This window comes from Solanum lycopersicum, chromosome 6 (assembly GCF_036512215.1).
Source record: "Solanum lycopersicum chromosome 6, SLM_r2.1".
NCBI lineage: Eukaryota > Viridiplantae > Streptophyta > Magnoliopsida > Solanales > Solanaceae > Solanum > Solanum lycopersicum.
This window is the reverse complement of record NC_090805.1, coordinates 46553583-46568663: the sequence shown is the minus strand read 5'-3', so window position 1 is coordinate 46568663 and position 15081 is coordinate 46553583. Positions and strand designations below refer to the sequence as shown.

The following is a 15081-nucleotide window of genomic DNA, read 5'->3' as shown; positions in this document are numbered from 1 at the left end:
GTGAAAAGAAGTAAAAACCATTAAGTTCTTTCAAAGACCACGACCAATATAACAGTAAGGAGGATGGAATTGATAATTCAAAAGCTGTAACGATATACTTTTAGCAAAAATCAAGTATAAGAATATAAAAAGGACTTCTAAATTGGTCGTGAACTAAAGGTGTATATAACATACTAAAAATATCTACTGAATCTCAAGTCTTAAACATGTCATGTCATTCCTACAAGGGATTTTCCTACATGATGATGTTAGAATTAAAAATTTACTAAATATATTAAGGTCGCATTTTTCAGACAAACTATAAAGGAAAATAATATACATAAACTGAAGAGGGAGTATTTGCTAGTCAGTGCTCGCCAATTGAGAATATATGCTGACTGATCAACTTCAAGAAGGTTCTTCAACAAATCCAGATGAAAAAGAAGTGCTGATAATTATCATTTATTGACCTGACAAAGAAGAAAATTTTGTTCATTAGGGTCTCATGTCATATGACATGCGTATTCAAATCCAATCTAGTTGACTTTATTGATGCTATGAGATGATTCATTAAGCAGCAGTGTATTCTGGTAAAAAAAATCCCAAAAAGGCATACAAAATCAATTATTTGGGGTTAATTCACTTCTGTAATCATCATTCATCTAATGCAGTGAAATTAGTGAGAATGTTTGTTATAGCTGTAATCCATTTGTGTTGCTATTTAGTGTTTCTTGCACTTCGACTATCATATTACTTTGTAGTAGTGGTTGTTCCTTCTTTTAGCATGATTTATCATGCTTTCTCTAGCATTGTCTTGGCTTCTCCTCTCTCGTTGATCTCTTTTTTTCGAACTGCTTTTACTTGAGCCTAGGGTCTCTTGGAAATCACTTCTCTATCTACCAAGGTAGGGGTAAGATATGCGTACGCACTACCCTCCTTAGACCCAACTTGTGGGATTACACCTGGGTATGTTGTTAGTTATCACTGTAATCATTCAGAAAATGTTTTCTTGAACAAACATTCAGAAAATGTTATCAAATTATTGAATCTTGTTTATTTCTGTATAATGATGGACAAAGATAGGTTTAAGTGTAACATGTTCAGCAAGGATTCATATAGCTATGCACAGGCTATTTTTTAAAAATCAATTTTCTGAACATAGGTGTTCTCTTGTTTCAGATTAGTTTCTTGCCTTAGGTGGTTTCATATCACGGTGTTTATAAATAGAATCAACAATAAATGGACTACTTATTTTCTATCTATTCAACATCTTCCAAGGAAGTCCAGGGATAAATAAACACTAGTATTAATTTGAGCGAATTGTCAAAATATGTTTGGGGTTAACAGAAAGATACCTTAAAACGAGGAGATCTGCGAAGAGATAATGCAGATACAGGAGAGAGAATGGCTGACCTATCCCTTTTACCAAGGGCAAGCTTCCTGGAAGCTCTCTTATATTCATCAGACTGAGGCTCCGCTTTCTGGGGTGAAGATTCATCTCTACTAATAATTGAGATGGACGACATCACCGTAGGCATAGAGACCATTGAAGTATCTTGATCTTGCGATGTTAATCCTGGTAGAAACCAAATAACAACCCCTTAAGAGCAGCTTATCAAACATATCCAAAATCAGAAACAGTAACTGCACTTGCATGAAAGGTGAAAACACTCCAATCATACTGGTAAGTCTGCAAAGTATACAAATTACTTTTGAATGTCTTGTACAACTATCAATATATTGCCATGATTTATTTTATTTTCAAAAGAAAAATAAACAGAAACAGGAAAGACACAGAGCATACCACGTGCTACAGCTTCTAGAAACTTCTTTCTCATAGTCCTGACAAACTTGAACATTCCATTGCTTTTATTTAACTCAATAATCAGTTCTTTTGCGTCATTCAGCTGTGGATCACAATCAATCACTAACAATTCAAACAAAGGAAAGAATTATCATTCAGAACTACCTTCAATTTATTAAAGTTGACCAAGACCAAACTTACAAGTATGTGCATCATTCTCACGACGAACAGTAAAAGAGTACTCATCATCTGGATTATTCGCATTTATATTGGTAAAGATGAATTTTACTCCTGCAGAGAATGTAGGCCGTGAATGGTCAAAGAATTGTATCTGTATTAGAGTTCACAATCTGTATAGAAATCTGTTCTTTATTATAAAGCATGTTCGGCAAGAAAATATTTGCCGTAGTATGCTCAAAAGTGTCTAGCAGAGAAGATTCGACATACCAAGGCCACATTCAATACGTAAACCAAGCACCTTATTGTACCACCCAGTAGCCTCCTCTATTGCCTCTCTATGTCCACTGTTCTGGTTAAGATTTTCTTCAAGTGCTTCCAGAGCTTTCACCCCAACATACAAGAAAAGCACAGCTCAATAACCATACAATATGAAACACTTAACGAGAACAGCAAAAATTGATAAGAATTACGTGTGCAAAAGCACTAGTGGGACTGCACTAGGTTTGCTGTTGTTGAACTTCCCGAAACACTGCCACTTCCTATTTTTCTAATTAAAAGGCTCGAAACATGACTCATGTTTATAAACGGAATGAGAGAAGGAAAACGTTATTTGAAGAAGTTAACAAATGAGAGAAGCATAACTTTTACAAAGATGAAATTTACCATCATCTTGTTGAGATATTAGGGCGGAATATTCATGTTTCCTGACCCTTTTATCTTCCATGACCCCTCTAAGCTCTTCCACTCTAGCATTGGTAGTAGCTATTAGTTCAGCTATTTTTATCCTCTTTGCCTCTTTTCGGGTCTTGACTGAAAATGTGATGACTTGATAAAGTTATTAACAGAAAAACAGCAATGGACATTAAGACTAAACAATATACTACAGTCTACAGCATGTAAAATAATATATTGTGAGAGATTGATATATACCTGCAAGTGCTTTTACTAAATTATCTTCTGCCTCTCTAAGCTCAGTTTTCAATTTCCCAAGTTTTTCTACCATGACAAAAAAAAAAACATCAAAAGAAAAATTACTTAATTATAAGATTCCATAAAAATGGACCCCCATGAGAAAAAAAATTGATTCTTTTTTTAAATAGAGTTCAATTCAATCCCAAAATAGAAAATACCCTTCAAAGACTGATACTTTTTAGAATGTTTGTGAATGGAAAAGTTTGACATACTAAATTCCATCATATACAGATTTCGCTGCTAGTAAAACTCCATAATCGTAAATGTAGTATTTCAATTTTACCTTGAAATTGAAGGGTTTGTCGAGCTTGGGTCTTCGTTGAATCCAAAGATTTCCAAAAAGAGATAGCGCCTGCATCTATACTCTGTTGTTGAATTTGTAAATCCCTGTTACATTTTAACCTAAGTTGCTCCATTTTTTCTCGTACAGTTACTGCTGCTGCTCCATTCTGCATCTCTTCTCAAACCCCCCCTTTTTTTTGGTGTATCAGAGATATCTTACACAGTTTTTTGTGAGATTTTGAATTTGGTGGGAGATGAAGTCCGATTTTTTTTCTTTCTTGAAAAAATGGTGGATGACAATGATTGAGCCCCGAAAAGTTGATTTTGACGAGAAAATAACATAAAAGGTCCCTAGTCTTTTGTTCGTATGTGCAAAGTAACTCCTTAAATACACTCTTTAGCTGTTTTGGTCCTATAAGTTTACTAAAGTTGAGCAATTTTCATCTCCATCAAATATATATTAATATGAAAATCTAAATTGATTTTGATTTGTTCTTTAAATGGGTTGGCCTTTGTAACTTTTCTTAGAAATCAATCTTATATCTAGCGAAACATAAGTTTGTTAAAGTCGGAAAGGCATATTAGTAAATTTTATGATGGAAAAATATAAATTTATGTCAAGTAAAAAAGTTATTTACCTCTAAAGAAAAATTAACAATCAACACAAAATATAGGTTGAAGTGCAAATAATTCATTATCTTATCATAAAAAAAGAAAAAGAAAAGGGGGAGGGGGGTTTACAAAGTTAAAAAGAAACTTTATCAATAATATAAGTGAACTTCTTAAAAGTGCAAGTAGATAGGGGGTTATTTGCAGTTTTACTGCTATTTTGTGTTTGATTTCTAACTTATGTCCCTCGTAATAAATAATATTTTAGCAAAAAATATATTATTATATTTTTGACTATAATATCACACAAGTTATGTTCAAACGTAACTTCTATTTCTAAACAACTTATGTCTCATTGCTCAAAAATAAAATTTAAAAATTAACTCATTTAAAAGGGAAAATGTGCAATTTAATATAGAATTAATCTTATTGGTTGAAGCGATAAAACCTAGGCAAACTCGAATTAACCTGTCAGGCGTCATTAAAGAAACCATTTTATTTTGTATATTATCAACTTGCTACCAAAAAATTACATGGCTGCTATATATGCCAATTCATTCTGTAATAAAATATGACAAAACACAATATATTCAATTGAAAAAATACATGATATGTACCTACTCTACAAGATCAAGAAAATGTTGTGATGATATTTTCTTTATGGACAATTTGAATTCCTACCAGGACCACCATAGTAAAAATAATCACCCCAAACATTATTTTTTGCAGCTTTAATGTCATAGCAATTTGGGTGATCAGCTAAAAGATGAAGATTTGATAATGGGACCAAATTATTGTCCCAATCAACAACTTGCAAATTTCTAAAATAAGATGCCTTGCCATAGCCTTCATCTGCAAAATGACCACTTCCCATTTGTGTTAATGTGTGTAATCCTTGTATTGATGATCTTGAGTTCACTATTTCTCCTCCAAATTGTATCATGCTTGCATGTTCTTGCAAATGGCTGAACAAAACTGATGGCCAATACCCTACTAATTGCCCTGACCCCAATTCTAGCCACCAATTTCCATGCTTTGGGTCCTACACAAAACCAAATTATGTGTTTGTTAGTGTGACTATATTATCTCAAAGAGTATACACCGGACACCGATGACCCCCTTCCCCCTCACACTCAGGACAAGATGATGTAGTAGGGGGGGAGAGAACATCGGTAAATAATGAACTGGAATAGGTCTGACTCTGATACCATGTTGAAGTATGTGACCATCTCATATAAAAGATAAACAGACGGTCAAAGATATTTGTGGAGGGCTTAAGTATAGAGTATACCTTCCATATCATTATGCCAATATCCAATTGACTACCATCAGTTGATGATGTTGGAGATATTGCAGCCCCCATAGCAATCTTGCTATTTGTTTGCACAAAACCTGAACAGAGTAAATTGTAGCATCCAGTGGTTTGGTATGCATCACTCTGCATTTTTTAAAAATGCAGTAGAATATATTTTCAGTCTGCGAATGTCTAATGCATCAACGACACAAAGATTAACTTAACGTAAACAAGTCTTACCGTCCAATATGTGAAGAACCTAGGATAGATATCTCCATATAGTTCTGGACTAACCTGACAATATGAACATGGCATGTGCAATTAAGCAATTTTTAATGTACCAAATCTCTGTTTAAACTGAAATTTTGTACTAATTATTAGCTGTCATATGGTTAGTTTGATGTCACAGCTTAGCTTAGCAGCAATCATACACTTCATCGATCATCGATGTTTTTAACTAGATGAATTTGCAAACACTATTTACCTGCCAGCCAGCTTCAATGGTATTAAGATCATCACCAAAAGTACCAGAAATGATCCATAGTTGTGACAAACTGAATTCATATTGGTCTGTTACTTTTGGTGTCCATACACTAATACTAGCCTTTGCACCATAATATTCTTCACCATTCACAAATGCTATTGCATGCTGCAAATTACAATTATGAATCGAAACATATCAGGTACAATATTCGTCTTTCAAATTTAGACTAAATCTACATATACACACAAACAAACCTCATGATCATTGCTCATTGTGTCGCGCCTTACGCCTCTTATAATTTTTTTTCCAAATCTTTGTAAAGTACTAGCTCTCATAACATCTTTCTCTGTAGTTCTTCTTATTGGAACTGTCCCTTCGGGGCACGATTCTCCTGAAACTCTCCACAACTGATAGCTCCTAATTTCTGTTGATTCATTCGATTTAGGCCTAGTTGGAGGTTCCTACATTCAGTCAAAAATCCAAAATTTAGAGTGAATGAGTTCTGCACTTTTAAGCCTCGAGTATTTCTCATGTTCAGTGGCGGAGCTAGAAATTTAAATACGAGGGCTAAAAGCTATTATACAATGAGGATTCGACAACTTTTATATATATATAAAACTACTACCAATGGCTTCATTCCTTTGAGTTGAGGATGATCAAAAGCTGGTTGAAGATGAGATAATACACAATCTATTAGATCTCCATCTGAACTCTACAATCACAAAAAAAAACAAAAAAACAAAGGGGTATCATTATTTTCAGAATCTTGATTAATGAAAAAAGATTAAAACTTTAATTTTGAGGAAAAAGATAACTTGCCTGAATTGTCTTAACTGCTGGCTTATTGATGTTCTTGAGATAAGTCCTTAATCTCTTGAGTTTGATCAACTCTTGCTTTGGTTTAAAAGTTTGGTTTGAATGTTGTACAGTTGGATCTGAGATGACAGTAGCAAATGTAGAAGCAAGAAACAAGAAACCAACAAATGAAAAAATGATTGAAAATGACTTAGAATTACTACTACTAATCATGATGATTAATTTTGGATTGTTGTATTGACCCTTTGTGGTTGTCTAGTTTTGAAATGAGCAGCAAGACAAGAAGAAGCCAAGAGGATTTATTCCAATTTTTTGTCCATGGAACACAACTTCTCTAGCTAGCTACAAATCCATACAAAAAAAAAAAAAAAAGAGACTAATAAAGGAAAAGTCCAAAGAGTAAAAGTTAAAACAAGGTCATTCACTCACCATTTTCAAAACCTTTTTTGGTCTTTTAAAAGAACTAGTTTCTCAGCACGCGTGTTTCATGTGAATTTATATAAATATATAAGAATGACTAAAATTTTATAAAAATATATATGTAAATTATAATGAATAATAAAATGTAACAATTATAAAATAAGAATAAAAATTTACGGTGATGAAATATTCATAAAAAACTAAATTAAGAAGTCTAATAGAGAGAAAAAAAGAAACAGAATATATAAGAAAAAATACAATATAGACATTATTCTTTTAAGATTGATGTAAATATAGATGAAAAAATAAGTACAAAATTAGTACATAACTCTATGAGTTCGTATCGACTCCTTTCATATCCTATCAAAATCCAATAATCTTCATCGTCTACTTTTGCTATAGAATAAAAGTAATAGCTTAATAGTCTTGGTAGGGGTTTCATGAGATAAAAAAGTTGAATTTATATAAATAGAATAGAAGGAATATCAAAAGATATCTTAAAGTTTTAGTTTAAATATTTGGCCGTTATAAATATGAAAAGATGAGAATTATGAATATTAAGAGTATAAAAGTTTAATAAGTAATTAAAAAATAATAATAAATAAATGAAGAATATGAAAAAAATAATTAAAGTTAGCAAACTATTTAGAAAGAACAACTAAAGTTTTTATCATGTAATTAAGTATCAACGAATTTAAATTTGTGAAGCTGGAGTCATTCTTTAATAATAATCAAGAGGACATTATCAATGTATGTCTCCATTTAGTAGATTTGCACCCTTTTAATTATTAGATTTCGTTATTTATCATAAAGGATAATACTTTATCCACATCAATTATATTATTCATGAGAGGGGTTAAGAAAAAAGTTATAAGAAGAGGAAAAGTAAAGAAATTTAGGTAAAGATTTTTCTTCAAAAAATTATAATTATTATATACATATAGATTATAGATGATAAAAATTAATAAATTAGATATGTAATTAGGAATTAATCTTAGGAAGTCTAAAAGTCATTACCATTTAATTAAATTTATACAATCAAATATTTAAATATTTTATAAAAATTTAATATATAGAACAGAAAATCATAATTAAATTTTCAACTTTCTTATTCATGTTTTTAGAATATATGATGATATGATGATTAATTTGACAAATACAAAAATAATTATTGTGTATACGATTGTGTTTGTGTTGGTTTTGGTAGAGTTAGGTGGGGGTTTGTAACTTCGGATGGACTCACTAGATTTTAAATAAATATTTATGTATATTTATTTGTGCACCTCTGACAAAATTGATTGACAACTCAATGATAATGAAGTGACGATGGAAATGTTTTTTACACCAGTGTTGTGGGTTCATACCTCAGTACTATCCTAAAATTTAGAACCTCCAAACCTCTAATCATGACGCTGCTTCTAAGTCAAAAACCTCACTCAATTTATATTAGTCACACAACATAATCATAGTCAAAATTAATTGGATCTGTTTTTTAAATGAGTATCATATAAATTACAGTTCAATCAAATTAAATATGTGGATTGAGATTAATTTTTTACGGATTCAACCGAGTTCAATATATGAATTTGAAATTAATTTTTCGTTGAAACTTTTTTAAAAATGTACGATTGTTATCCTTCGAATGCGCATTGAATAAATTTGTACTTTGTTCAATAACCTAAAAACAACACATAAAATATAAATAGTATTAATTAAGCTTAGAAATTATCTAAAATATAAATAGTATTAATTAAGCTTAGAAATTATCTTAGCACATGGTATTGCACTATATTTACTTAGCATATTTCAGAGAAGCCAATAGCCATAGGCAATTAGGTTCTCTTTTTAATTACCTTTATGAGGTATTGTGACAGTTGCCTCCCACTTCCTCTATAGTTTTTTTTTTAAAAAAAAAAATACAAGTAGTAATATATTATTTCATCTCTCTTTTTCAATACAAAGTATGAAATGTGTGTTACAAGGTGAATATTTGCCCATAAGTTTCAATTCTCAAAATTCCAGTATTATAAGCTGAGAAATTATATATTATTTATTTTTGAATGATTTTATATACTATTATCATGAGCACTAAAGTTTCCCTTTTTCTAAAGTAGATTCCCCACTCACTGCCTTGAAATTATAAATTTATTGTTTTTCTTTTGAATCTTCTCAATCATATTTTATGGGCGTGGTTTATATCTTCATTAAAAAAAAAATTGTGCTACGACCTTTACTTATATACTTACATAAATAGTTATTCCCTCCGTTACATATTATATGTCATCTTTCGAATTTTAAAAATTAAAAATAAATTTATCTTTAATCGTAAATTTTTTAAATATTTTGAATTATCAATTGTTGTGACTCATAGTAATTTTTACGCAGTTTACAAATATATAAATTTTATTTCAAAAAATTAAAGATAACATACGTAAATTTTAGGTCAAGACATAAAATAAGTCATATAAATTGAAACAGAAGGAATATGTGTTACTGCACAAACTATAACAACTCACCAATAAAATTTCACAAATGAAATTTGAAGAAAATAAAGTATACGTGCATTTTATTTCTATTTTTATAGAGTTTAGAGAGAATATAACGTACACAGACTTTAATTACCACGACGCTATTATCACCTTGATAACCAAATTGTCAAATATATAGCCCGAAAAATGTAATTTCCTTGCGAAGTTAAGGATGAATATGGTAGAAGTAATTTGGTTAATTAATTGAATTTGCTAATTATTGAAGATTTTAGATAAGTACTGAAAGTTAACAAGACTAGAATTATTTATATTGGAGCGAGACTAATCAACTTGCTAATTTTTTGGCAAATGAAGATTAGAGACACTAATGCAAATTAAGCACTAAGCATGTGTAGGTTTAAGTGTAGAAGCAGAATGTGGAGACCATGTGGTCATTTATCATTTTTAATATATAAAAGTCAGCATTGTCGAGTCTCATTTAAATTTATATACTATATCATATATTATTATAAATATATAAGTGAAAAGCATCAAAGTACAATATTAGATTATTATTTTATTTTTATATTAAATAATAATATTTAATTAATAAAATATTAAATAATAATTATATCATATTGTACTTAAAATATATAATTTTTACATGAAATAAATATTATTAAAAAGATAATTATTCATTAATAATCTTCTAAAGAAACTGATGTCTCTTTACATTCCTCACTGTGATCTTTGTCTTTTTATTTCATATATGTATTTCTTCTTGCTTTTTATATTTTATTTTACTATGAGTTTGATAGAGAGCATTGGAACATTTTTCTTTTGGATGCTGCATTATGCATGTTATTTTAAGTTATTTTTTTATTTTGTTTCTTACTTCTTGCTTATGATATAGTTTATAATGTTTGACTGATGTTTAAGAGTTTAATATCTGATGAAAAATAAAATTTGTAATTTTGTGTCGATAGATTATGAGATGACCTTTTTGTTATAGGGAAAATCAATTGATGAGATACTTCAGTGTCGATCGCATAGAACTGTACTTTGAGTTGTGTCAATACAAACGGGGTAAGTCACATTTTGTTCTAACATGATTTTTTTGTTAGCACAATTCTTTGTCTGTGTTTTTTTTTTTTTACTATTATTATTATTATATTTTATTAATAGTACGTCAAATTTATTGAATTTTCATATGCAAATTCATGTGAGTTATTTGTGTATAAAACTAATTAAGTATTGAATTTTGATAACAATTATCATAACCCAATAAAAGTAAAAAATGTATTTATGAGCTTTGACATGTTAGTGATGTGATATTCATTGTCTATGCAGCTTCACTTTCTTTGTTTGAATTTAAATTTTTTAATGGAGTTTTCATCCAAAAGAAAGAAGGGAGGATAACAACCCATGTTAAGAAAAAAAGGAATGAATACAATATCATATTTTGGTTTTTTTACTCATGAAATTATATTAACTTTCTTTGCTTTAATTTTAGTTGATTATTTTAGTTATTTGATCCATAGTTTATCCCTCCCTTTCTCATTCAAAATTTATATTACTCATCACTCAAATGTCATAATATTATTTTATCATGTTTTTTTATTTTTTAAGTACAATTTTAACAATACAATTTCACAAAATATAAAAAAATGTTGAATTTCTTTTCTAACAAAAATATATTATAATTGCGATGAGTCATATCAAATGAAGTTTGTTTAGAAATATAATATTGATTGTGGTGGTAGGACAAGGGTTTAATTGATGATATGAGTGTATTAAGTTTGTAATCTATGAATTTAATGAACTTAATTTTTTTGAATCAAAACATAATATCTATATAAAAACTATTAAAATTTGACAAATTCATATCAAATTTTAACTCATAAACTAAAATTAAAATCAATTTAGTACTACTTAAGAATCTTCAAGATTACACTTTAGATATTGGATGTCATTGATTTGTGAATATATTTATTATATATTGATGCAATTTTTAAAAATATTTATGCCACTAGAAAGTGGTACACGCGCAACGTGCGTGTCCAAATACTAGTTGATATATAACCACGAAAATAATTCTATCACATTTTTAGATTAATGTAAAAAAAAATCTCATTTTTTTATTGTTGCTCTCACTCCATATAAAAAAATATTACTTTCATCACCAACTTCGTTCGTATCGAATTCTTTTTCTTTTTCAATCTACTTTTATTCAGAAACTCTATAAACAACTCATTTATTTTTATAATTAGTCTCGAAATCTTTTCTCTTCTTTTCTTCTCAATCTCATCTCTATTCAACACATTTATATATCAAACAACTTTTTCATTTACTTAGATTGTATTAGAAAAAGTTCTTCTCTTTTCCTACTCTTTTTTTGTATATAATTTTAGATTATATAAAACAAAATCTCGCTTTTTTTGTTTTTATTTGTTTTTATTTGTTTCTCTCACTCCATAAAAAAAATTACTTTCATCACCAACTTCTTTCTTATCGAATATTTCTTTTAAGTCTGCTTTTATTCAGAAACTCTACAAACAACTCTTTTACTTTTATAGTTAATCCCAAAATTTTTTCTCTCCTTTTCTTTTCAATCTCATCTCTATTCTATATATTTAACTTATATATCAAACAAAATTTTCATTTACTTAGATTGTATCGAAAAAAAGTTCTTTTGTTTTCTTACTTTTTTTTCTTTATATTCTTCTTAGATCTTGATGTTCAATCTATCAAAACCAATTTAAAGTGATGGATATGAACGATGATATCTTTTTTGATCTTGATTCACTTTTTGAAAGTGATGAATATAATCATCGCAAAGTTTCAAATGATCAAATTTCTTATATGAATATCAAAATAAAGAAAAGAAATCTACTGAAAATGATGACAAAACAATGACCATACAAGAGAAGGATGTGGAGGTAGCAAGATGTGAAATTGATTTGCAAAACTTGAAAGGTGGTGAAATGATGGTTAGAAAGAGGAAAACTGAAGATTTTTCTAGTGGATCTACTAATGAGGCATTCGTGGAAACAAAAATAAACCTCAGGAGGTCTCAGAGAATTGCTAGTATATATATATATATACACGTTCAATCTCTTTAAATTTCTTAGTAGTCGAAATATTGGCTTTGCCACTACTTCCAAATAAAAATAGAACTACAAATTAATGAGTGTTTTTTTTATAAGTCCTTTCAAATTTCATTATCACTGGTCACTGATTAACTGACGTGACTTGTCAACGTGGCAATAATAAATTAGAGGTTTCAAATATGCAAGTTGAAGATATTGTATTAATTTAAGTTATATTCTCACTAGCACCTATCTGTATGAATACAATCTAAATAAAATCTAAAATTATAGGGAATATTTGCCTATTATATTATTTACACTTTTCTATTTTTTATAATTTCAACAAAATATACAAATTTTGATTATAAATAAAGTTTTAATAATCGTGATTTTGGAGTACTATTTTTTCATTCAAAAGCCTTCATAAACAACAATACGCCAAAAATATTATTGCAACCAGTGTTTTTGACACACATCAATTACAAGAAAATTATTAATATTAAAAAAAAGTACTTGAAAGAATTTATGAAAACTTATCAGTTGAGGAAAATGGTGTTAGATTGAGAAAAGTGAGAAAGAGAATTTTTAGTTATGAAATAAAAGACACCTCCAAAGCAGAGAATTTATGATTTGATAACTTATCAAATGAGTCTGAATGTTGTTAAGAGCTCTTACATCTGATTCATTAAGACCTATTCAGACCCATTACGAGGTTTTCTAAAATAAAACAAATGAACTTCATGGGCTGAATCTGAATTAAACATAAAAATCAAATGTATTTAATGAACGATTAAGATTCAGATCTCCATTAAGTGCAAACAAATAAGGCCTTAAACACTAGTATATTAGTCCTAACAAATTTCTAAGCAATTGGTCAAAACTCAAAATATACCTTGATCAACTCAATCAATGATCACTTGTTGGTCACTACAACGTACCATTGAAATTCCACGAGAAGATAACTTCACCCAAATAATAACAAGCTACTTTCAATTTGTTTTTCTTTAGTTCCTTTGACACAAAAGTTTTAAGGAAAATTACACGAATAATAAATTTATATACTACTTTATTAATTATTATAGTTATAATTTATTATAATTATCATTCACGGTTAATATTAATTATTAATTACATTAGTTAATTTTGAATTTATATATTTAGTCATGTTTGTATAATTCACCATAGTTATATAATGTGTAACTAATAATTCTTCATTTGATTTGTACTTGTATACAATAGTTTGTACTTGTACATGACGATTTTCCTCTGATTTTTCAATTTTATCACCATATACATCCATTTTTTTTTGTATAACTTTTAAAAGTTTTATATAAACGCATAGTTTTTAAATTTTGTATAATACAATTTGTATAATTGTTTAAAATTCTTATGTTAATGTGTGTATCAATTCGTTATTTCAAATTTTATCATATTTATATAATCCCATGTTACTCAATTATACAAAAACACACAAATTACACAAACGTACTCGCAAATTATATAAAATTATTATCCTCCCGCCTCCCTTTTTCAATCTCACTGACCAATCTCCTCCCTATAACATATAATTATGAATCGTAATTAACAAACTATAGTTATAAATGATAATTAAATTATTTTTTAGTGATTATATGCGAAATTCCCCGACATTTTGATATATGTGGCCCAGTAAACTTGTGCTTGGACCTCATCCAAGCAAGAAGATTCTTGTTGTATGGTCAAATTCAATTTGTAAGTAGATCAACATTATCTCATTCATACTTTCTAACAAATTTGCTGTTCTCATTTTGAGATTATAGTTTGAAAAATTAATAGTATTTTGTTATTTCTGATTTCTGATATTTTACACGTATGAAAACAAATTAATTTAATAAACAAATTTCGAAAATAGCCAATGTGTGCTGGATGAATCTAGGAAGATTAAACTTATTATCAAAGTTTAAAATCTCTTATAGATCCAGAAGCAGCAAAACACTATCAAGTGTTTCACTTTACATAAGAGCATTTATTTTCACTTTGCGCAAAAGATGGCCGCTGTTGCCCATTGTTATTTTGGCAAGCGGATGGAAGATTTTGCACGTAATAACGAATTCTATAACATTAAAAAACAAGAAAGTTATAGCTACTTTTTGATTTAAATTCATAAAAGTAGTATTCCAATCAAATACAATGATGGAAAAAAAGATGTGATTTTTCTAAAAGAAGCCATGAAAATGACAGACAAGAAACCTAAACGATTCCATAAATACGAAAAGATGAGAGAAAGGAGGCAAACAATGAAAAGATGGGTTTCATTAGGGTTTTTTTGATGCCTTTTATAGATGTTGGGTATAATTGGTGTCGAGGGCAATTTGGGTATCTGCCATTATAGAAACATAGGCAAAAGGGTTTCCATATACCTACCATTAGGGGTGTTCACGATTTGGATAAAAACTTATTCAAATAGAAAAATTGAACCAAAATCGATTTTCATTTGGGTTAGGTGTGATTTGGTTTTAGATTTTGAAAAAAAAAAATCGATAGTTTATGGGTTGGTTATGATTTTGTTCGAAAAAATTAAATAAATAACCAAACTGAACTGACAAATATATACATATATTTTGCTAATATACATACGTGATTAGGGAACATTGTATATGACAAACTAATAACTCAAATTAATTGCTATAACCACCCTTTGATTT

At 28.9% G+C, this 15081-nt stretch overlaps 2 protein-coding genes across 3 annotated transcripts; both read right to left on the bottom strand.

Moving 5' to 3' along the window:
• Positions 1–142: 142 nt before the first annotated feature.
• On the bottom strand, positions 143–3529 carry LOC101260147 (kinetochore protein SPC25 homolog). Of its 2 annotated transcripts, none has more exons than XM_004241470.5 (8): positions 3219–3529; positions 2894–2959; positions 2627–2773; positions 2231–2344; positions 1985–2074; positions 1784–1906; positions 1335–1555; positions 143–449 (listed from the first exon to the last, which is right to left on the bottom strand). In XM_004241470.5, exons 1-8 carry the CDS (start codon positions 3388–3390, stop codon positions 438–440), a joined length of 945 nt encoding a protein of 314 aa, XP_004241518.1. In that variant the 5' UTR covers positions 3391–3529; the 3' UTR covers positions 143–437. The 2 variants fall into 2 exon arrangements, with proteins under 2 accessions (XP_004241518.1, XP_010322542.1); XM_010324240.4 differs by having other exon boundaries at positions 1393–1555; positions 3219–3523.
• Positions 3530–4307: 778 nt separating this feature from the next.
• On the bottom strand, positions 4308–6851 carry LOC101254705 (protein neprosin). The gene is made up of 7 exons (XM_004242113.5): positions 6424–6851; positions 6230–6316; positions 5859–6065; positions 5605–5769; positions 5361–5414; positions 5118–5264; positions 4308–4868 (listed from the first exon to the last, which is right to left on the bottom strand). The coding sequence occupies exons 1-7, from the start codon at positions 6631–6633 to the stop codon at positions 4485–4487; spliced, it is 1254 nt and encodes a 417-aa protein (XP_004242161.1). The 5' UTR covers positions 6634–6851; the 3' UTR covers positions 4308–4484.
• Positions 6852–15081: the final 8230 nt, after the last annotated feature.

Coding starts and splice junctions, on each gene's coding strand:
- LOC101260147 (XM_004241470.5), bottom strand. CDS start 3,390: ATGCAGAATGGAGCAGCAGCAGTAACTGTACGAGAAAAAATGGAGCAA. Junction 2,960..3,218: donor ACAAACCCTTCAATTTCAAG/GTAAAATTGAAA, acceptor TTGTCATGGTAG/AAAAACTTGGGAAATTGAAA. Junction 2,345..2,626: donor AATATCTCAACAAGATGATG/GTAAATTTCATC, acceptor TTGGGGTGAAAG/CTCTGGAAGCACTTGAAGAA.
- LOC101254705 (XM_004242113.5), bottom strand. CDS start 6,633: ATGATTAGTAGTAGTAATTCTAAGTCATTTTCAATCATTTTTTCATTT. Junction 6,066..6,229: donor TCAAAGGAATGAAGCCATTG/GTAGTAGTTTTA, acceptor GACTGAATGTAG/GAACCTCCAACTAGGCCTAA. Junction 4,869..5,117: donor TTGGCATAATGATATGGAAG/GTATACTCTATA, acceptor GGTTTTGTGTAG/GACCCAAAGCATGGAAATTG.